Here is a 21,302-nt window from a genome sequence, read left to right as displayed (position 1 = left end):
GGGTGGTGAGGACCGGCTCAGGCTGGCGAGCCCCAAAGAGGTGTTCTCTCCGGGCATGTAGGAGTGGCGTCCTCTTACGCACTCACACGGCAGAGCAAGAACGGCCGACGTCCGCAGAGCCAGGGGCTCGGTGTCTCTCCCCACCGTGACCTGCGGGCTGGCGGGGGGAGACGGGGAGCGATGACCCCGTGGGTGCGGAGGTTCACTTACAGGGGAGGGGGAGGGTGTCAAAACACGGGCCCCACGAAGGGATGTGCTGATGCCACTGCGAAATGAAAGCCTCAGAAGATCCCGCCCAGCTGTGCACGGCTGCCCGGCCCGGCCCTGCACAGCCTGGTTCCTCCACCAGAGACGGGTCGGCCCGGCTTCCTGGTCGGCAGATGATCACAGACCAAACGGGGAAGCAGCAAAAAGGTGGACGGCCCGGCCGCTGTGCTCAGTGGCTGAGCATCAACCTAGGAACCAGGAGGTTAGGGTTCGATTCCCCGTCAGGGCATATGCCCAGGTTGTGGGCTCCATCCCCAGTAGGGGGTGTGCAGGAGGCAACCTACTGATGATGATTCTCTCATCACTGAAGTGTCTATCGCTCTCTCCCTCTCCCTTCCTCTCTGAAATCAATAAAAATATATATATACACGAGTAGCCCTGCGCACGAATCCGTGCGCCAGTAGCTCTCTGTGGGGCCTGGCCGCTCCGCAGCCCAGAGGCCCATCCACGGCCGGGTGCAGAACTCTTGCCTCGTCACCACGGCGACAAAGCAAGCATTCCACCAGGCCGCTCACGCTGCCCGCTCTCAGTGGCCGCCCCCCTGGGACTGGGGGACTCTGGCGGAGCTGAGAGGACTGGGCGCCGCCATCTTGTGGCAATGGGCGCCGCCATCTTTGTGACGGAGTGATGGTTAATTTGCATATCACCCTTTTATTAGATAGGATATCCTATATAATAAAGCGCTAATATGCTAATTAGAGTGAACAGCAGAACGACCGTCCAGACGACCCGCTCTGGGGTCTGAGCCCGTGGGACAGGGTCAGGAAGCCGTCTTCGCCGTGGTCAAGCACCTCCCATTAGCACTCGGAACTCGTAAACTAAAGTGTTCGCACCCGAATTCCAATCAGGCAAAAAGGACAGCAGGTGCGTGAGGATTGGAAGGGGCAAAGCCTAGACGTGGACGTGACCACACGGCCGAGGGTTCCCCAGAGCCAGGCCAGCGGCTCTGCATGCTGAGGGCCTCCGGTGGGCCAGGGACCATGGTCGGTACTTACCCAGGTGTGTCAGAGGGCAACTGGGCCCCGGAGGAACCAGGGTGCCACCAGCCCAGCCAGTGAGTGGGCGCGAGGTTCACGGTCGGCCTGATCGCTAACCTTTTACCCAGGTTGGTGCGCGCGCCCTCCTGGTGAAATCCATTTGCACGTGGGCCATTTACAGGAGACAAGCCACACACACACACACACACACACACACACACTCACACACACTCACACACACACTCACACACACTCACACACACACACACTCACACACACACGCTCACACACACACACTCACACACACACACACACTCACACACACACTCACACACACACGCTCACACACACACACACTCACACACACTCACGGGTTTGGGCCCCCCTGGGAGGGCACGTTCTCTCATGGAAGAGGTCCTCTGATGGTGCCCCCTCTCCCACAGCTCCCCCCACTGGCAGCAAGCTGGGCACCGGGCACCTTTAGAGGTGCGGATTGTGAGGGTGCCCCCGCCAGGGCCTGGGCAGGCTCTGCACGGACTGTGGGCTGGGATCCGTGACGAGGCTCCAGCGTGGGGTCCTATTTCCACGGGGAAGCCACATGGGGGAATTGTTGACGGCAACACACACATGCAACAACGGGAACCCAGAGACACTGTGTTTGCTCCGGCCTCCCCCCAGATTCAAGGTCACCCTTGGGCTCCAGCAAGAGCCGGCGACCTCTGCCCACGCATGTGCGGGGAAGGCACAGAACACGCCAGGGCGTGGCCCGCGTGGGAGCAGCCCGGGCCGCGCCCACGGAGGATGCATCTCTTTTTCCAAAACACTGGGCCCGTCTCCATTCCCAGCCCTGCTCCGCCGTACGCACACACACGTGGTAAGGATACAGTCCTTTAATGTTTGGAACTGGAAAACGTCTTTAATTCGATCTACGCTTGGAGAACACAGAGGTGGCCAAGACTCCGCCCCCGCCCGGGGCGCGCCCGGGCCCAGGGTGAGCGGCTGCTACAGAAATACCCACATGGCTCTTGGTAGCTTCTTCCAACGGTCAGGTAAAAAACGGTAACATGACGTGTGTGCGTATATATATGTCTATATAGATGTATGTATATAAAACCACGGCCTTCTTCATCGGCCCGAGGGACACGCTGGGCCGGGGCCTCTCACCCAACACTTGCAAACGCAGGACGTGCCATTGGGGTCTGTGGGTCGAGGAGGCGGTCCCCCAGGACGGGTGGCCATGAGGGACCAGGACCCCCCGGAGAAATATGCCCACTCGGACTGCGTGTCCAGTATATGCATATATATATGTGCGCGTATACATCTGTGTGTGGGGGTGTGTGCGTGCGTGTGAGGCGGTGTGTCGTGTGTGCGTGTTTGCGTTTGCAAGGTAGAAAACACCAGTTTATTCCGTCCGTACTAAGCATGTTACATAAATCAGGTTTGGTGACTGGTCACACTTTTTTTTTTTAAAAAGGAACATCGAAGATATTCAAAAATTGCTACAGTACAAAAAAGTGTGTGTGTGTGTGTGTGTTTATATAGTTATATACATCGATATTCCCCAGAAACAGCGACTTTCCGGAAGGGATGCCCACCCCAGCTTCCTGCGAGACTCCCACGCGGGCGCGCGTGGCTCGGGCGGTTCGCCAGGTCTCTCGGGTCCCACATGGCACATAATGGTATTGTTGGCACAGTCAGCATCGTGGCAACGCCCGCGTCCTCGGGAGCGTCCCGCCTCTGCGCCGGGCCTGCGGCCCCGGCCTCCGGTCCGTCTGGCGTCTCTCCCCTCGGCCTCTGGGCGATGGGGCAGGGCAGCCCCGTCGGCGCGAGCTTCTCTATAAAAATATATTTGGCCTCTAGCGTCCTGCTGGAGTCCCCACCGGCACACGGCGGCGGGAGTGCGGGGAGCCCCCCTCAGATAGTGTAGGTTTAGGTTTGTAAGTGTAATTGAGTTTTTTACAGGTGCGCCCACGGGATCCTGTGTGGAGAGAAAACAAGAAGCGATTAAACGGCAGCGGGCGCAGGGCAGGGCGAGTCCTCGCAGACGCCCTGGGCCGCGGCGACCCAGCCCCGTCCCTGTGCTTCCCGGCTGACGGCCACCCCGGTGTCCTCAGGACAGGAGGGTGCCCCGCGGTGCCCGGACACACCCGGGAATCCCAGGCAGGAGGTGGGCCCCGGCCCACGGTCATCACGGGAAGCGACGGGGAAGCTGGCTCAGCTCCCAGCCCGGAGGGTCAGGGCTTCTCAGAGGGGTCACCAAGCCTGCCGGGGCCTAAGGCGTCCCGTGCACGCTCACGCCTTCTCCAGCTCCTACCCTCCAGGGGCCGAGGTGCGTGGCCCCGTCCTCGCCTGCGGGAGGCACCGGAGTCCGGTGGCCCACTGCTCAGCGGGCCCACTCGGAGGGGTTAGGGGGAGCAGTGGAAACCACCTGCTGGCCCCCCAGGGGTGACCTTGCTGGAGAGAGGCAGCCAGGTCAGCGGGCCGCAAAGACGTGGCAGCTGCTACCCAGCGGGGTGAGTGCCTTGGAAGATGGGGCCCCAAAACCTTCCTGCCTCGGACAAACCCCAGAGCTGTGTCCCCACAGAGCGTGGGATGGCCTGAAGGGGGCAGGCATCTAGACGGACGGATGGAGGGCCTTTTGGAAGAGGGACAGAGGACCACTGGGGGACCGGAGCCTCTTACTAACCCACAGGCTCTGTCTCTACCCAACATCACAGAGCGACAGAGACAGAGAGAGAGAGAGCGAGAGACAGAGAGAGAGAGAGAGAGAGAGAGAGCACACACACACTCTAACCCTGAGCCTTAACTTGCTATTTTAAGAGCAGCGCTGGCCTCCTGGCCCTGCGGTGGCTCAGTTTGGTTGGAGCATCAGCCCATACACCAGAAGGTTGCAGGTTCGATTCCCAGTCAGCACACACCTAGGTTGTGGCTTTGATCCCTAGTTGGGGTGCATACAGGGAGCAACTGATCAATGTTTCTCTCTCCCTCCCTCTCTCTCTCAAATCAATAAAAACATATCCTTGAGTGAGAATTAAAAAATAAATAAAAGCAGGGCTGGCTTTCTGCAGAGATGGGTGGGTTCCTGCACCCGCCCATCAGGCAAGGAGGCGGGCCTGAGCCTGCACCCGCCCATCAGGCCAGGAGGCGGGCCTGAGCCTGCACCCGCCCCTCCAGGCCCTGCTGTTCCTGCAAAACCCTGCTGCATGCCCTCAGCTCAGGGGCGGACTCGGAGTTTCTGTTCTGGAGGCTCAGCTGCTGAGCCTCAGTTGAGCACCGACCCCGAGAGGGACTAGGGAGGGACACGCAGCCCAGACCAGTTGGAAAGACAGATGCCTGAACCCCGACACCCCAGCCGGAGAAGGTCACCTGGGACAGAGGGCGTCCCCACAGGAAGCCGTGTGCTGCCCAGTGACCCGAGAGATGGGGACCCGGGGTCAACTCTGACTTGGCTAACACGGCCCCAGCAGCTCCAAGCCACGGACGGGGTGGGTCACGGGCTAATGACCGGCATCTGCTTTTGCAAAACCAAGCGGACAGAGTGCCGTGGCCGCGGGGTAACCTCCCCGCCCCCACCCCGGGCAGGGCTGCTGCCCGCCGAGCCCCGCTGGGCGCTGGCCCCCGGGCCCTGGCTCTCGCGGAGAGAGAACGGTCTCCTGAGGGTCTGAGTGCTCCTTCCACGGACAAAGGCGGCGGCCTGCCCGTGTTTTGGGGACAGAGCGGCCAGGCGCAGGTGCGTTCCCGTCTCTGATTAGTCAGGGCTCCCGTGGTTTGGGACGTAATAATCCCCAGGATGGCTCTCTCCTGGGCTTCGCGGGGCCTTCGCCGCGTCTCGGGCTCCGTCCGGGGTGGAACGGCCTTCGAATGGAAGGGTCCGGCGCTGAGGGGGTTTCTGACGTCGACTTTGTGAGAAATGACAGGCAATGAGCCCAAGGGCCACCCGGGGCGTGAGTCTGAGGCCGCCGTCCTGGGGGCAGGAAAGGCCGCGGCGTCCTTTCGTCCTGCCCGGCGCACGGACGAGCTGGCCGTGGGGGAGCCGGCCTGAGGCGGTCCGGGCCAGGCTCTACGGGCCCATCTCAGAGGCCGAATCCGGGGACACAGCGACGCTGGCGGGATAGGGGCCCGTGCCCACCTCTGGGGCGTCCCCGACCACCCGCCAGCAGGGAGGCGCCCTGGGCCCCGTCTGGGTCCCCGACGTGCGAGTGGGTTCGCGGGAGCAGACAGAGGGGTGGTGACAAACGGATCCATCGTCATTAAAGGTGCGTTTGCCGAGGCTTCGCGGCGAGGCCGTAGACAAACACCTCCACCGGCTCCCCGAGCTCAATTAAACGCTTCCGTATTAATTGCTATTTGTTTAAGGGGTAACTAGCACCCCAGTAAACCTGCGCCCTCTTCCCGGTGGCCCTCCGCCGAGGCGCATGTCCAGGCATTCATTACGAGAATCGGGACGCTGCGGACCCGAATGTGTTGCTCCCGGCGAGTGATAAACGGCTGCCGACTCTCGGCACGGAGTCCTGAAGCGTCCATCAGGGGCTAACGAGGCGCCTGCCTCCCTCCTGCCCTCGCCTGCGGGAACGGGGGCGGCCGGACAGAGCTGCTGGCCTGCGGGAACGGGGGTGGCAGGACAGAGCCGCTGGCCTGCAGGAAGGGGGGTGGCGGGACGGAGCTGCTGGCCTGTGGGAACGGGGGTGGCCGGACAGAGCCGCTGGCCTGCGGGAACTGGGGTGGCGGGACGGAGCCGTGGCTTCGGCCCGCAGGCTGGAGGCTGAGCCGGGCTGGCACCCTGCAAGTCCTGGGGGCACTTCTCGCCTCACCGACCCGCCGTCCACAGCGAGCGAGGGGAGGTCTCCGGACAGGGAGGCATCCCCTCCTGTAAACGGGGGTGCTCCCAAATAGCTCCTCGGGCACCGTCGGAGAGTGGGGTCCAGACACCTTGCCGCCTGGGGCCGGGGGTGATCTGCCCCACCCGCTACAGCCTGACTGACCTCGGGCAAATCACGCAACCTCCGTGCCTCACTGGCCCCGTCTGGGAAGGGGACGCTGGGAGGACGGAGTGAGTTCGCAGACGCAAAGAGCGCTCCCGTGAGCTGCCATGCAAACGTCCGCGTGAGGGAACCGTCCCCAGGGCGGGCGCTACCTGCAGCCAAAGGCTTGCGTGCCTCGGTGCGTGGCCCGCAGCCCTGGGAGCGTGGGGCCTGTGTGTGTGGGGCCAGCCTCCCCGGGGCAGAGTCTGAGCTCTTGTTGCATTTGAAATCTTTAAAGATCCCTGCGGAGATGCTGGCCCGGCTGGGCAGCCGCGGAGGCGGCTCCCGGGACAGGTGGGACCCTCTGTTGGTGAGCGAGGCCCCGCGGCTGGTCTGGCTGCAGCCAGGGGAGCCCCCCGGGCCCTAAGGAGGAGTCTCCCCGAGGCAGACAGAGGCGCAGGCGTCCGAGGGCGGGGCCACGCCATGCCCTTCCGGCCTTGAACCCGGGGACAGAACACGTCCTGCCCACGTGCTGCCGGGGCTCAGCCAAGGCTCCGCGGGGGCTCGCTCTCCGTGCTAATCTAATTACGTTTCCCTGCCCCTTGGCGGAACATCGCGCCGAGCAGGTCGTGTTGGCGTGGGGACAGGAAGCGAGGGCTGGGATTTAATTTGGAGCCAACACGCTATTCATTAGGATGGGCCGCGGAACAGAGCGATCCAGCCTGGCTGCTGAGAGCCGCCGGCTCCCCGGGCCCCGGCTGCAGGCCGCCAGCCCCGTCCCCGAGGGTCCCGAGGGCCCGAGGAGCACCTCCCGGCCTGGGGCCTGCAGCCCCCCGACAATGGCTCTGCCCCTTCGTCCCCAGACCAGAAGGTGAGCGGAGAGAGAAAACATTCTCAGATCTCAGCACCGTCTGGGCAGCGGGCCTGCTCACGGGAGGGTCTGACGTCCCTTTAGAGGGAACACCTGGAGGGAAGCTGCTCTCTGAGGGTGAGCAAAGCGGGGACCCCCAGGAAACCGGCCCCCGAAAGGAAAACCAACGTAAAAAGCCCACGCCCGGGGCTGCGTCCCTGACGGCGCTGGGGGAACGCACAGGCTCGGGGTGGAGCGCTCTCCTGCCGCCACGGGGCCACGGGGCCCAGACCCAGCCCGGAAGGAACCAACTTCCCACCCGCGTCAGCGCTGACATCACGGAGAGCACAGCGAGGCTCCGCCTGTCCGCGGGGCCTGCACAGCCCCGTCGGCCGCAGCGCCCGCTCCTCACAGCGGCCGCCTCGCCTTCCGCCCTCCCTCTCCCGTTCCCGCCTGGTCTCCTGCTCTCACACCTCCAGGCTGGGCTGTGACTCTGCTCTGCGCCTCCCCGGGCAGGGACGTGCGCTGGATGGCGGGTGCCCGGCCAGGCATCGGGCGCCAGGGCTGATGTCCCCGCCCATGCAGGCCGGGCCGCGGTGGCCTCCAGGGGGAGGGACGGACACGAACAGAAACAGCTCCGGTGCGGAGTCGGGGTGCCTCAGTCACTGTCCCCCACCACACACACACACTGGGATGTGGGGGCGGCGGGGAGCCCCCAGCCCAGCCCTGCGGGTCGCTCAGAAAGGTCACGTCACTGCAGCTCCGCCCAGGGTGACCCCGTGGGAGGGGCTCCCACTTCTCCCAGAGCGAGGCCGGCGGGGGGGGGGGGGGGGGGGCGGCAGAGGCTGAGCGGCACCTACCGTGACACAGACACACGGCGTCCGCCCCGCCCCCAGGAGGTAAACAAGGCTTCGCCAGTCAGCAGGAGATCTCGAACCACTTCTCAGACACGAAGGCCACGGGGATGAGGTGCCGATCCGAAGAAGAGGGTCTGCGGCGACACAAAGGCGCAGGCTGGCACGGCTGGGCCTGGCCGACAGGCGGGGGAGGCCCGCGGCACAAACCGGCTCCTCGGGGCACGGAGAACCGGCCGAGGGTGGCGCTCAGCTTGGACCCCCGCCTTCGACAGGGGGGGGGGCCCTCCTGTGGCTGACGCCCCTTTCCACCCTGGACGGCCTTGGAGGTCCCAGGGCCTGGGGACCGTCCCGGAGGGCTGTGGCGGGGAGGCAGGAGGCTCGGGCCCCGGGGCCCCTGGGACAGGCACAGAGCGCAGGTCGCTGCCGGAGGACAGGACGGGACGAGACGGGCGCTGCCACACACCGCAGGGCGGGCGGCCTGGCTCCTGAAACGGCACCCCCGTCCGTCCCCTTCCCGACGAAGCTGCCGCTTCCCAGGCCAGCGAGGGCCGGCGGAGCTTCACCTCCCGCCGGAAAGCAGGCACCTCTCCACCAAGGCTCCAGCCAGGGCGCGAGCATGCCCGCTGTGCCACCTGCCCGTGCCACCTGCCCGTGGACACCCTGACCATGCCACCTGCCCATGGACACCTGCCCGTGGACACCCTGACCGTGGACACCCTGACCGTGGACACCCTGCCCATGGGCACCCGCCCATGCCACCTGCCCGTGGACACCTGCCCGTGGACACCTGCCCGTGGACACCCTACCTGCTGTGCCACCTGCCCGTGGACACCCTGCCCGTGGACACCCTGCCTGCTGTGCCACCCTGCCCGTGCCACCTGGCTGTGTCACCCTGCCTGTGGACACCTGCCCGTGGACACCTGCCCGTGGACACCCTGCCCGTGGACACCTGCCCGTGGACACCCTGCCTGACACAGGGCAGAGCGGGGGACAAAGTGAAACAGGACCCATCACTGTCCCCCGCCCGCCCCCGAGGCTGGCGCTGCTGGCAGGCTTCCTGTCCAGAGAGATGCGCACGTTCAGCGAAATGGCCTGAGAACCCTTCCGCCAAGTCCTGGGAGCCAGCCCTCCGCAAGGCTGGGGCGCTGAGGCGGGGGCGTGGGGACCGCTCCCTAACGCGAGCTCCCCGTGTCCTCGAGTGAAAGGGGGGGTGATGGGAAGGTCAGTCCTGAGGTCCCCTCTGCAGTCTCCCCTCCGGGAAAGGGGCGTCTCACTCACCATGTGGCCGCGCAGCGCGGAGCAGCCGCTGGTCCCCGGAGGGACAGGCTGGCTAGCCACGGGCTCCCGCTAAAGCACCCCCTCGCCCCACGGCTCGGGGAGAAGCCCGCTCCGGGAACGTCACCCCGTCTCCCCGTCTGGCCCTGGACAGGGTCGCCAGCTGCTGTCCAGCTCTGACAGGGACCCCCAAACCTACCTGCCTTCCTGCCCATTTCCTCCTCTAATTAAGCTGGTGCAGGGTTTTTTCTAATTTATAAAAGGAGGCCTGAGTGTGTGCCCACTTTCAGAGAGCAGCTTATTGATGTTTTAATGTGATTCCGGATGCACGGGCCGCTGACTCAGGGCCGTGCGCGCTCAGGATGCTCCTGATGGATAGACACAGGCTGGAGTCGGGCTGGGATTCGATGGTTTTGCTCGATTCGCCGCGGACACTTTATGGATGCGGGTCAGAGACACGGACTGGGAAGGACCCATCGGGACGGCTGGCACTGAGGGCTATAAAGCTGGCTTTGAGCTGGAGGGGGGGCGACGCCTGCCCGGGGGCACAGAGGCCGGAAGGGGCACCAAGCAGGCAAGGCATTCGCCACTGCCCAGTGCGGGTCGGGCAGGTCGGGCGGGTTCTGGCTGCGGCTGCGGCCTCTCTCTGGGTGGGGAAGGCCTGTCCGCCCTTGCGTTTGCTGGGACCCTCAGACCCAGGTGAAGGGTTCCCCCGCCCCGTCCGCAGCCCCACGACCACACTGAGCGCCAGGAGCCGGGGGGAGGGGCAGGCGGCCCGCGCGGAGCTCACCGGTTCCCGTTGAACGTGGACTTGTACTCGCCCACGGAGCGCAGCGTCTCGTCGGCGTAGGTGGGCACGGAGGCGCGCACGCACTCGTGGGAGCACTGCAGGCCCTCGCTGTAGGCCGTGAAGATGTCCAGGCTGCTGGGCACGCGCGCCGGCGGGAAGTCCGTCAGGTTCTGGCAGCTCTCCTCCTGCTGGTCCAGCTTCCGCGGGCGGCCGTTCCTGCGGGGGTTCCCGCTCTGCGCGCAGCTGGGGGCAGACGGGGTGTGGGCAGGCGGGACCACGGAGCCACTCCAGCCCCCAGCCCCCCGCCTGGGCTCCGGCGCTCGCCACACCCAATCACCACCAAGCGGTGACTCCCAGGCCCTTCGGGAGATCAACCGCAATCCAGCCATCAGCTCTTTTTAAAAATAAAATTTGAATTTTAAACGTGTCTGATATCGCTCTCGCCGATCTGGCTCAGTGGATAGAGCGTCGGCCTGTAGACGGAAGGGTCCCGGGTTCGATTCCTGGTCAGGGCACAGGCCCGGATTGCGGGCTCAATCCCCAGTAGGGGGCGGGGCGTGCAGGAGGCAGCCGATCAATGATTCTCATCATTGATGTTTCTCTCTCTCTCCTTCTCCCTTCCTCTCTGAAATTAATACAAATATATATATTTTAAAAATGTGTCCGATTTTGCAGGGAGGACTAGGAGGTGAGGGTTGAGCTGCCTTTTCCTAGAGCTGAGTCCTTGTTTGGCCAAAGAAGGTCAGCCCGACCGTGGTGCAGACTCAGTTTCCCCAGGAACGCCTCGACGAGACGGCAATGGCGGGTCCTCGCGGGAAACCTGGTGCTCAGTCCGGGGCCTGGCCGTCTGTTTCAGAAGGGACCACGTGGTTCTCTCTGGGACAGGTGGGACGTCGGGGCCCTCCCCTGCCACGCCCACGAGCTGGAGATGTGACGGGACCGGGTCTGTGGCGGGAACTGTCCTGCCTGCCCCGAGGAGGCCCGCCTCAGGTCCCATTCCTCCGGACCACGGAAGCTTCCAGATGCCGCCCGGGTCAGACACAGGGCCCCAACCCTGTGGGCCAAGGGAACTGGGAGTAACAGTCAGACCACCCCGTCCCTGGATGTCCCTCTGGTGGGCTCACCAGCAGGACGGGTGGGACTTCCGTCCCCGTGCAGGAGGGTGGCGTGGAGGGGATGTGGGGAGCCCCACTCTGGGGACCTCAGGGGGCACCAGTTCCCTTCGCCTCCCCTCTATGCTCAGCGCTGATGACCAAGGAGGGGCTGTAAGGGGTCGTGTGCCCACCCCCCGGGTCAGGTGTTCCCCTGCCCGGCTCTCCTGGGAGAGGCCTCCTGCCTGCTGGCCTGGAACCGACCCCCCACCCAAGGTCACGGAACCCACTCATCCCGCTGGGTCGTCTTCCCTGAGGGCTTGTGGAGGGTTCGCTGCAAACCCCAGCGTGTGGGGGAACCGAGAGGAAGCTGGCGGCCTGTCACCCAGCGCGTCACAAGTCCGCTGTCCCCCGGGGGGAGGGTTCCTCTGGTGTCAGGATGGTCGGCGGGACCGGTGGGCCAGGCACCCGTGTGCCCGCCCTGCCCAGGGAGCCGCTGGAAGCTCAGTGCTGGCCTCGTTCTCTGCCCCGGGACACGCTCTGGGTCCCGGCTCACTAGCCGTCAGGGGGGGAGGGGGGCAGGGAGGGGGAGGGAGACGGCGCCCAGGCCTTGCTGGCCTGTGAAAGGTCTTTTCCAGCCCTATGTCTCCCCATCTGCCGTCACTGACCCCCCTGTGCCCCCCTGTCCACCTTCACTGACCCCCCTGTGCGCCCCTGTCTGCCTTCACTGACCCCCCTGTACCCCCCTGTCCACCTTCACTGACTCCCCTGTGCCCCCCTGTCCACCTTCACTGACCCCGCTGTGCCCCCCTGTCTGCCTTCACTGACCCCCCTGTACCCCCCTGTCTACCTTCACTGACCCCCCTGTGCCCTCCTGTCCTCCTTCACTGACCCCCCTGTGCCCCCCTGTCCGCCTTCGCTGACCCCCCTGTGCCCCCCTGTCCGCCTTCGCTGACCCCCCTGTGCCCCCCTGTCCGCCTTCGCTGACCCCCCTGTGCCCGCCTGTCCGCCTTCACTGACCCCCCTGTGCCCCCCTGTCCGCCTTCGCTGACCCCCCTGTGCCCCCCTGTCCGCCTTCGCTGACCCCCCTGTGCCCCCCTGTCCGCCTTCGCTGACCCCCCTGTGCCCCCCTGTCCGCCTTCACTGACCCCCCTGTGCCCCCCTGTCCGCCTTCACTGACCCCCCTGTGCCCCCCTGTCCGCCTTCACTGACCCCCCTGTGCCCCCCTGTCCACCTTCACTGACCCCCCTGTGCCCCCCTGTCCGCCTTCGCTGACCCCCCTGTGCCCCCCTGTCCGCCTTCGCTGACCCCCCTGTGCCCCCCTGTCCGCCTTCGCTGACCCCCCTGTGCCCGCCTGTCCGCCTTCACTGACCCCCCTGTGCCCCCCTGTCCGCCTTCGCTGACCCCCCTGTGCCCCCCTGTCCGCCTTCGCTGACCCCCCTGTGCCCCCCTGTCCGCCTTCGCTGACCCCCCTGTGCCCCCCTGTCCGCCTTCACTGACCCCCCTGTGCCCCCCTGTCCGCCTTCACTGACCCCCCTGTGCCCCCCTGTCCGCCTTCGCTGACCCCCCTGTGCCCCCCTGTCCGCCTTCGCTGACCCCCCTGTGCCCCCCTGTCCGCCTTCACTGACCCCCCCTGTGCCCCCCTGTCCGCCTTCACTGACCCCCCTGTGCCCCCCTGTCCGCCTTCGCTGACCCCCCTGTGCCCCCCTGTCCGCCTTCGCTGACCCCCCTGTGCCACCCTGTCCGCCTTCACTGACCCCCCTGTGCCCGCCTGTCCGCCTTCACTGACCCCCCTGTGCCCCCTCTCCGCCTTCACTGACCCCCCTGTGCCCGCCTGTCCGCCTTCACTGACCCCCCTGTGCCCCCCTGTCCGCCTTCACTGACCCCCCTGTGCCCCCTCTCCGCCTTCACTGACCCCCCTGTGCCCCCCTGTCCTCCTTCACTGACCCCCCTGTGCCCCCCGTCCACCTTCACTGACCCCCCTGTGCCCGCTTGTCCGCCTTCACTGACCCCCCTGTGCCCCCCTGTCCGCCTTCACTGACCCCCCTGTGCCCCCCTGTCCGCCTTCACTGACCCCCCTGTGCCCCCCGTCCACCTTCACTGACCCCCCCTGTGCCCCCTGTCCGCCTTCACTGACCCCCCTGTGCCCGCCTGTCCGCCTTCACTGACCCCCCTGTACCCCCCTGTCTGCCTTCACTGACCCCCCTGTGCCCGCCTTTCCGCCTTCACTGACCCCCCTGTGCCCCCCGTACGCCTTCACTGACCCCCCTGTGCCCCCCGTCCGCCTTCGCTGACCCCCCTGTACCCCCGTGTCTGCCTTCGCGGACACCTCTATGGCTCCACGTCTGCCTTCACTGACCTGAAAACCAGCTTTCTAGCAACTTCCGCGTGTGGATGCGGGGCCGCGCCCCCCACACCCTGCCTGGGTCTGAGGCAGCAGGGGAGCATTTGGGGAGTCACTCTGCGCGGGCGCTGATGCCAGGAGGAGCCACGTTGCCGCAGGAGGGGCTGCAGGCGGACGGGGTCACCGGCCGCTCCCGCCTTCCCACGGGGAGCAGGTGTGTGTGCACGGCGAGGCCAAGCTCAAAACAGGCCGATTTCCGGGAGGAAACAGGCAGACAGGCCGCGGAGCACAGCAGTCACCTGATCCCAGAGGCGGCGGCTCACGGAGGAAGGAAGGGTGAGGGGAGGCGGGGCCGGCACCGGGCGCCCGGACAGCCGGACAGCGAGGCCACGGGGGCCGGCGAGGGCCAGGCGCAGCCGCTGCCCAGGCTGACGCTGGGAAGTAAAGGAGAGGGTTGGGGCCCAGTTGGTGTGACTCGGTGGGTGAGCATCAACCCATAAGCCAGGACGTCACGGGCTGGCCTCCCTGTCAGGGCACGTGCCTGGCGGCAGGCTCGATCCCAGGAGGGGCGGGCAGGAGGCAGCTGATGGATGACATTCCTCTCTTATTGATGTTTCTCTCTTAGCAGTGTTTCTATCTTTCTACCCCTCTCTTTTCCTCTCTCTCTAAAAATAAAAATATATATATATTTTAAAAAAGAAAGAAAAGGGGATGCACCTGCGTGGGAACCCAAAGGCACTGGCTCCGGGAAAAAGGGTGCAGAGAGGGTAGCGCCTGCTGCCTGAGTCAGGGTGCCGGCTCTCAGCCAGCCTGCGGGATGGGGCTGTGGGATGAGGGGCTGTGGGATGGGGCTGCGGGATGGGGGCTGTGGGATGGGGCTGTGGGATGGGGCTGTGGGATGGGGCTGTGGGATGGGGGCTGTGGGATGAGGGTTGTGGGATGGGGGCTGTGGGATGGGGCTGTGGGATGGGGCTGTGGGATGGGGCTGTGGGATGGGGGTTGTGGGATGGGGCTGTGGGATGAGGGTTGTGGGATGGGGCTGTGGGATGGGGCTGTGGGATGGGGCTGTGGGATGGGGGCTGCGGGATGGGGGCTGCGGGATGAGGGGCTGTGGGATGAGGGGCTGTGGGATGAGGGGCTGTGGGATGGGGCTGTGGGATGAGGGTTGTGGGATGGGGGCTGTGGGATGGGGGTTGTGGGATGGGGCTGTGGGATGGGGCTGTGGGATGAGGGGTTGTGGGATGGGGGCTGTGGGATGGGGATTGTGGGATGGGGGGTTGTGGGATGGGGCTGTGGGATGGGGGCTGTGGGATGGGGGCTGTGGGATGGGGCTGTGGGATGGGGGCTGTGGGATGGGGGCTGTGGGATGGGGGCTGTGGGATGGGGGTTGTGGGATGGGGCTGTGGGATGGGGCTGTGGGATGGGGCTGTGGGATGGGGGCTGTGGGATGGGGGCTGTGGGATGGGGCTGTGGGATGGGGCTGTGGGATGGGGCTGTGGGATGGGGGTTGTGGGATGGGGCTGTGGGATGGGGCTGTGGGATGAGGGGTTGTGGGATGGGGGCTGTGGGATGGGGGGTTGTGGGATGGGGGGTTGTGGGATGGGGCTGTGGGATGGGGGCTGTGGGATGGGGGCTGTGGGATGGGGGCTGTGGGATGGGGCTGTGGGATGGGGGCTGTGGGATAGGGGCTGTGGGATGGGGGCTGTGGGATGGGGGTTGTGGGATGGGGCTGTGGGATGGGGCTGTGGGATGGGGCTGTGGGATGGGGCTGTGGGATGGGGGGCTGTGGGATGGGGCTGTGGGATGGGGCTGTGGGATGGGGGCTGTGGGATGAGGGGTTGTGGGATGGGGCTGTGGGATGGGGGTTGTGGGATGGGGCTGTGGGATGGGGGTTGTGGGATGGGGGCTGTGGGATGGGGCTGTGGGATGGGGCTGTGGGATGGGGCTGTGGGATGGGGGTTGTGGGATGGGGCTGTGGGATGAGGGTTGTGGGATGGGGCTGTGGGATGGGGCTGTGGGATGGGGCTGTGGGATGGGGGCTGCGGGATGGGGGCTGCGGGATGAGGGGCTGTGGGATGAGGGGCTGTGGGATGAGGGGCTGTGGGATGGGGCTGTGGGATGAGGGTTGTGGGATGGGGGCTGTGGGATGGGGGTTGTGGGATGGGGCTGTGGGATGGGGCTGTGGGATGAGGGGTTGTGGGATGGGGGCTGTGGGATGGGGATTGTGGGATGGGGGGTTGTGGGATGGGGCTGTGGGATGGGGGCTGTGGGATGGGGGCTGTGGGATGGGGGCTGTGGGATGGGGCTGTGGGATGGGGGCTGTGGGATGGGGGCTGTGGGATGGGGGTTGTGGGATGGGGGTTGTGGGATGGGGCTGTGGGATGGGGGCTGTGGGATGGGGGCTGTGGGATGGGGCTGTGGGATGGGGCTGTGGGATGGGGCTGTGGGATGGGGGTTGTGGGATGGGGCTGTGGGATGGGGCTGTGGGATGAGGGGTTGTGGGATGGGGGCTGTGGGATGGGGGGTTGTGGGATGGGGGGTTGTGGGATGGGGCTGTGGGATGGGGGCTGTGGGATGGGGGCTGTGGGATGGGGGCTGTGGGATGGGGCTGTGGGATGGGGGCTGTGGGATAGGGGCTGTGGGATGGGGGCTGTGGGATGGGGGTTGTGGGATGGGGCTGTGGGATGGGGCTGTGGGATGGGGCTGTGGGATGGGGCTGTGGGATGGGGGGCTGTGGGATGGGGCTGTGGGATGGGGCTGTGGGATGGGGGCTGTGGGATGAGGGGTTGTGGGATGGGGCTGTGGGATGGGGGTTGTGGGATGGGGCTGTGGGATGGGGGTTGTGGGATGGGGGCTGTGGGATGAGGGGTTGTGGGATGGGGCTGTGGGATGGGGCTGTGGGATGGGGCTGTGGGATGGGGGCTGTGGGATGGGGGCTGTGGGATGGGGCTGTGGGATGGGGGCTGTGGGATGGGGGCTGTGGGATGGGGGCTGTGGGATGGGGCTGTGGGATGGGGCTGTGGGCTGGGGCTGTGGGCTGGGGCTGTGGGCTGGGGCTGTGGGATGGGGCTGTGGGATGGGGGCTGTGGGATGGGGCTTGTGGGATGGGGCTGTGGGATGGGGCTGTGGGATGAGGGGTTGTGGGATGGGGGCTGTGGGATGGGGGCTGTGGGATGGGGATTGTGGGATGGGGGGTTGTGGGATGGGGCTGTGGGATGGGGGCTGTGGGATGGGGGCTGTGGGATGGGGGCTGTGGGATGGGGCTGTGGGATGGGGGCTGTGGGATGGGGGCTGTGGGATGGGGGCTGTGGGATGGGGGCTGTGGGATGGGGGTTGTGGGATGGGGCTGTGGGATGGGGCTGTGGGATGGGGGGCTGTGGGATGGGGCTGTGGGATGGGGCTGTGGGATGGGGGCTGTGGGATGAGGGGTTGTGGGATGGGGCTGTGGGATGGGGGTTGTGGGATGGGGCTGTGGGATGGGGGTTGTGGGATGGGGGCTGTGGGATGAGGGGTTGTGGGATGGGGCTGTGGGATGGGGCTGTGGGATGGGGCTGTGGGATGAGGGTTGTGGGATGGGGCTGTGGGATGGGGGCTGTGGGATGAGGGGTTGTGGGATGGGGCTGTGGGATGGGGGCTGTGGGATGGGGGGCTGTGGGATGGGGGCTGTGGGATGAGGGGTTGTGGGATGGGGCTGTGGGATGAGGGGTTGTGGGATGGGGCTGTGGGATGGGGCTGTGGGATGGGGCTGTGGGATGGGGGTTGTGGGATGGGGCTGTGGGATGGGGGCTGTGGGATGAGGGGTTGTGGGATGGGGCTGTGGGATGGGGGCTGTGGGATGGGGGGCTGTGGGATGCGGGCTGTGGGATGGGGCTGTGGGATGGGGGCTGTGGGATGGGGGCTGTGGGATGGGGGCTGTGGGATGGGGCTGTGGGATGGGGGCTGTGGGATGGGGCTGTGGGATGGGGGCTGTGGGATGAGGGGTTGTGGGATGGGGCTGTGGGATGGGGTTGTGGGATGGGGCTGTGGAATGGGGGCTGTGGGATGGGGGCTGTGGGATGGGGGCTGTGGGATGAGGGGTTGTGGGATGGGGCTGTGGGATGGGGCTGTGGGATGGGGGCTGTGGGATGGGGGCTGTGGGATGGGGGCTGTGGGATGGGGCTGTGGGATGGGGGCTGTGGGATGGGGGCTGTGGGATGGGGCTGTGGGCTGGGGCTGTGGGCTGGGGCTGTGGGCTGGGGCTGTGGGATGGGGCTGTGGGATGGGGGCTGTGGGATGGGGCTTGTGGGATGGGGCTGTGGGATGGGGCTGTGGGATGAGGGGTTGTGGGATGGGGGCTGTGGGATGGGGATTGTGGGATGGGGGGTTGTGGGATGGGGGCTGTGGGATGGGGGCTGTGGGATGGGGGCTGTGGGATGGGGCTGTGGGATGGGGCTGTGGGATGGGGGCTGTGGGATGGGGGCTGTGGGATGGGGCTGTGGGATGGGGGCTGTGGGATGGGGGCTGTGGGATGGGGGCTGTGGGATGGGGGTTGTGGGATGGGGGTTGTGGGATGGGGCTGTGGGATGGGGCTGTGGGATGGGGCTGTGGGATGGGGGGCTGTGGGATGGGGCTGTGGGATGGGGCTGTGGGATGGGGGCTGTGGGATGAGGGGTTGTGGGATGGGGCTGTGGGATGGGGGTTGTGGGATGGGGGCTGTGGGATGGGGGCTGTGGGATGAGGGGCTGTGGGATGAGGGGTTGTGGGATGGGGCTGTGGGATGGGGCTGTGGGATGGGGCTGTGGGATGGGGGTTGTGGGATGGGGCTGTGGGATGGGGGCTGTGGGATGAGGGGTTGTGGGATGGGGCTGTGGGATGGGGGCTGTGGGATGGGGGGCTGTGGGATGGGGGGCTGTGGGATGGGGGCTGTGGGATGAGGGGTTGTGGGATGGGGCTGTGGGATGAGGGGTTGTGGGATGGGGCTGTGGGATGGGGCTGTGGGATGGGGCTGTGGGATGGGGGTTGTGGGATGGGGCTGTGGGATGGGGGCTGTGGGATGAGGGGTTGTGGGATGGGGCTGTGGGATGGGGGCTGTGGGATGGGGGGCTGTGGGATGCGGGCTGTGGGATGGGGCTGTGGGATGGGGGCTGTGGGATGGGGGCTGTGGGATGGGGCTGTGGGTTGGGGGCTGTGGGATGGGGCTGTGGGATGGGGGCTGTGGGATGGGGGCTGTGGGATGGGGGCTGTGGGATGGGGCTGTGGGATGGGGCTGTGGGATGGGGGGCTGTGGGATGGGGCTGTGGGATGGGGCTGTGGGATGGGGGCTGTGGGATGGGGGCTGTGGGATGGGGGTTGTGGGATGGGGTTGTGGGATGGGGCTGTGGGATGGGGGGCTGTGGGATGGGGGTTGTGGGATGGGGCTGTGGGATGGGGCTGTGGGATGGGGCTGTGGGATGGGGCTGTGGGATGGGGGGCTGTGGGATGGGGGCTGTGGGATGGGGGGCTGTGGGATGGGGCTGCGGGATGGGGGCTGCGGGATGGGGGCTGCGGGATGGGGGCTGCGGGATGGGGGCTGCGGGATGGGGCTGTGGGATGGAGGCTGTGGGATGGGGGCTGCGGGATGGGGGCTGCGGGATGGGGGCTGTGGGATGGGGCTGTGGGATGAGGGGCTGTGGGATGAGGGGTTGTGGGATGGGGGCTGTGGGATGGGGGGCTGTGGGATGGGGGCTGTGGGATGGGGGCTGTGGGATGGGGGCTGTGGGATGGGGGTTGTGGGATGGGGGTTGTGGGATGGAGCTGTGGGATGGGGGCTGTGGGATGGGGGTTGTGGGATGGGGGTTGTGGGATGGAGCTGTGGGATGGGGGTTGTGGGATGGGGGTTGTGGGATGGGGCTGTGGGATGGGGCTGTGGGATGGGGCTGTGGATGGGGCTGTGGGATGGGGGCTGTGGGATGGGGGTTGTGGGATGGGGGTTGTGGGATGGAGCTGTGGGATGGGGGCTGTGGGATGGGGGTTGTAGGATGGGGCTGTGGGATGGGGCTGTGGGATGGGGCTGTGGGATGGGGCTGTGGGATGGGGGCTGTGGGATGGGGATTGTGGGATGGGGGGTTGTGGGATGGGGGTTGTGGGATGGGGCTGTGGGATGGGGGCTGTGGGATGAGGGGTTGTGGGATGGGGCTGTGGGATGGGGGCTGTGGGATGGGGGGCTGTGGGATGCGGGCTGTGGGATGGGGCTGTGGGATGAGGGCTGCGGGATGGGGGCTGTGGGATGGGGGCTGTGGGATGGGGGCTGTGGGATGGGGGTTGTGGGATGGGGGTTGTGCTCTGGGGGCCCGGGCCTGGCAGAGAGAAACAGCCCCCCGGGCTGAGGCCTGCCGCCAGGTGGGAGAAGTAGGATCCTTTTGTGTGCACCCCCCGGGGACCCCCACACCTCCATTTCCAGACGAGAAGGGCCGGGATCCTTACCAGTTTTTTAAGACAAGAGTTGTGATCAGAGCAGCTATGACCATGATGAGGGAGACGGTGATGGTGACGATCTGATGGACAGCCAGACCTGGAAACAGAGAGGGGGAGGGGAGATGTGAAACGGGGTCATGTGATGTAGGGGTCCAGACGGGGCACATTAACCTGTCCTGTCAACCTGGCTACCAACGCCAGGTCCCGTCCGTGAGCAGCCTGCACGCGCCCGCAGGGGGCCGTAGGGGACGGATGCGTGGGGGCGCACAGGCCCGCAGGCCGCTCCCTCACCACACCAGGGGCTGGCAGGTGCTGTGGGCGCCAGGGCTGCCCTCGCCCGGAGTCCAGGGAGGGGAGCCCCAGCCCCGGCCTCTCTCCTTCCCAGAGCCCTTCCAGGCCGCAGGTGGTGACCTGGCTGGCCCCTTGCACCTGCAGAGCCCCGCCCCTGGAGCAGGCGGGCCCTGGCCGGAGCTCCGCCCAGGACCTGTCACCCTCTCTCCCCGCCCTGGGGGAGTCCTGCTCCTGGAGACTGAGCACCGGGCGGCTGGCCTGCACGTGGGGCGGACTCTGGGACGCAGGAGGAGCCGGGGAGGCCCAGGACTCAGCGGGAAGCGGGGAGGCAGCCGTGCAAGCTCGGGGACAGCTGGATCCTTGGGAAATGGCTCCTGCTTTCCAGACTTCACTCCAACAAGTGCACTGCCTGTGGGGGCTCTGTGGTCGCCCTGCTCTGTGTGCCTGGGGGAGGGGGAGCCGACAGGGACAAAAAGACTGGACCCTCCAGAACCAGGGCAGCCAGAGCCCCGGCCACACACCCCACATGCAGATGCCAGAGGAAGGGAGCTCTCTTGTCCTCTCCCTCTGCACCCCCCCCCCCCCCGCCCCAGCAAGAACCTTACTTACCTGGGCGTCAGGTGATAAAGGCCTCGAGGGGCCGGCAAGGGCCTGCAGGTGGGCACACTCCCCCACGGAAGTGCTGATGCCCGCGCTCGTCTGCCTGAGACCTTTGAGCCCGTCTCTCCCCACGCCTGGAGCCCAGTCCTGATGTCCCTTCGCAGAGGCCCGCCCACCACACCCCAGGAACCCGACCCAGCAGGCCCCGCGGGGAGAACCACGCGTGTGCGGTCCCGGCGGAGGGCGGCGGAATGCAAGATTTCTCTGGCGGCCTCCCAAGGACACGGTCTCGCGGCAGATGTTACTTCCCCGCTGGGTATGGTCCTCGAGGGGGGTTGCTGGGAAAGGACTCGGAGCTGGCATGGCCAGAACAGCTCTCTCCCCCGCCGGCCCCTCTTCCGTTTGCACCGAGAGGAAAGCTGGAGGGAGACGGGGTCACGGGCCTCCCTCGTTCCTCCTTTTGTCCACTGACCCAGGAGCCAGGCATGGAGCACCTGCGGCCCAGGCAGTGCCAGCTTTCACCCACCAGCCGCGGTGCCACCCTCCGGAGCAGCCGCTCGGGGCCCA

At 66.5% G+C, this 21,302-nt stretch overlaps 1 protein-coding gene across 3 annotated transcripts in view; it reads right to left on the bottom strand.

Annotated features, from left to right (window-relative positions):
* Window positions 1–2,180: 2,180 nt before the first annotated feature.
* The window catches only part of AJAP1 (adherens junctions associated protein 1), an 86,684-nt gene continuing 67,562 nt past the window's right edge, over window positions 2,181–21,302 (bottom strand). For all 3 annotated transcript variants that reach the window (XM_079778414.1, XM_079778416.1, XM_079778415.1), the window contains exons 3-6: window positions 19,854–19,941; window positions 9,978–10,220; window positions 7,916–8,046; window positions 2,181–3,222 (exon numbers count right to left, since the gene is read on the bottom strand). In XM_079778414.1, coding sequence (XP_079634540.1) covers window positions 7,974–8,046; window positions 9,978–10,220; window positions 19,854–19,941 — 404 coding nt within the window. In that variant the 3' untranslated portion in view covers window positions 2,181–3,222; window positions 7,916–7,973. The remainder of the gene's footprint in view (window positions 3,223–7,915; window positions 8,047–9,977; window positions 10,221–19,853; window positions 19,942–21,302) is intronic.

The sequence above is a fragment of the Cnephaeus nilssonii genome (assembly GCF_951640355.1).
Source record: "Cnephaeus nilssonii genome assembly, chromosome: 7".
Lineage (NCBI taxonomy): Eukaryota > Metazoa > Chordata > Mammalia > Chiroptera > Vespertilionidae > Cnephaeus > Cnephaeus nilssonii.
The sequence above is the reverse complement of the archived record's forward strand: the minus strand, read 5'-3'. Positions and strand labels throughout refer to the sequence as shown.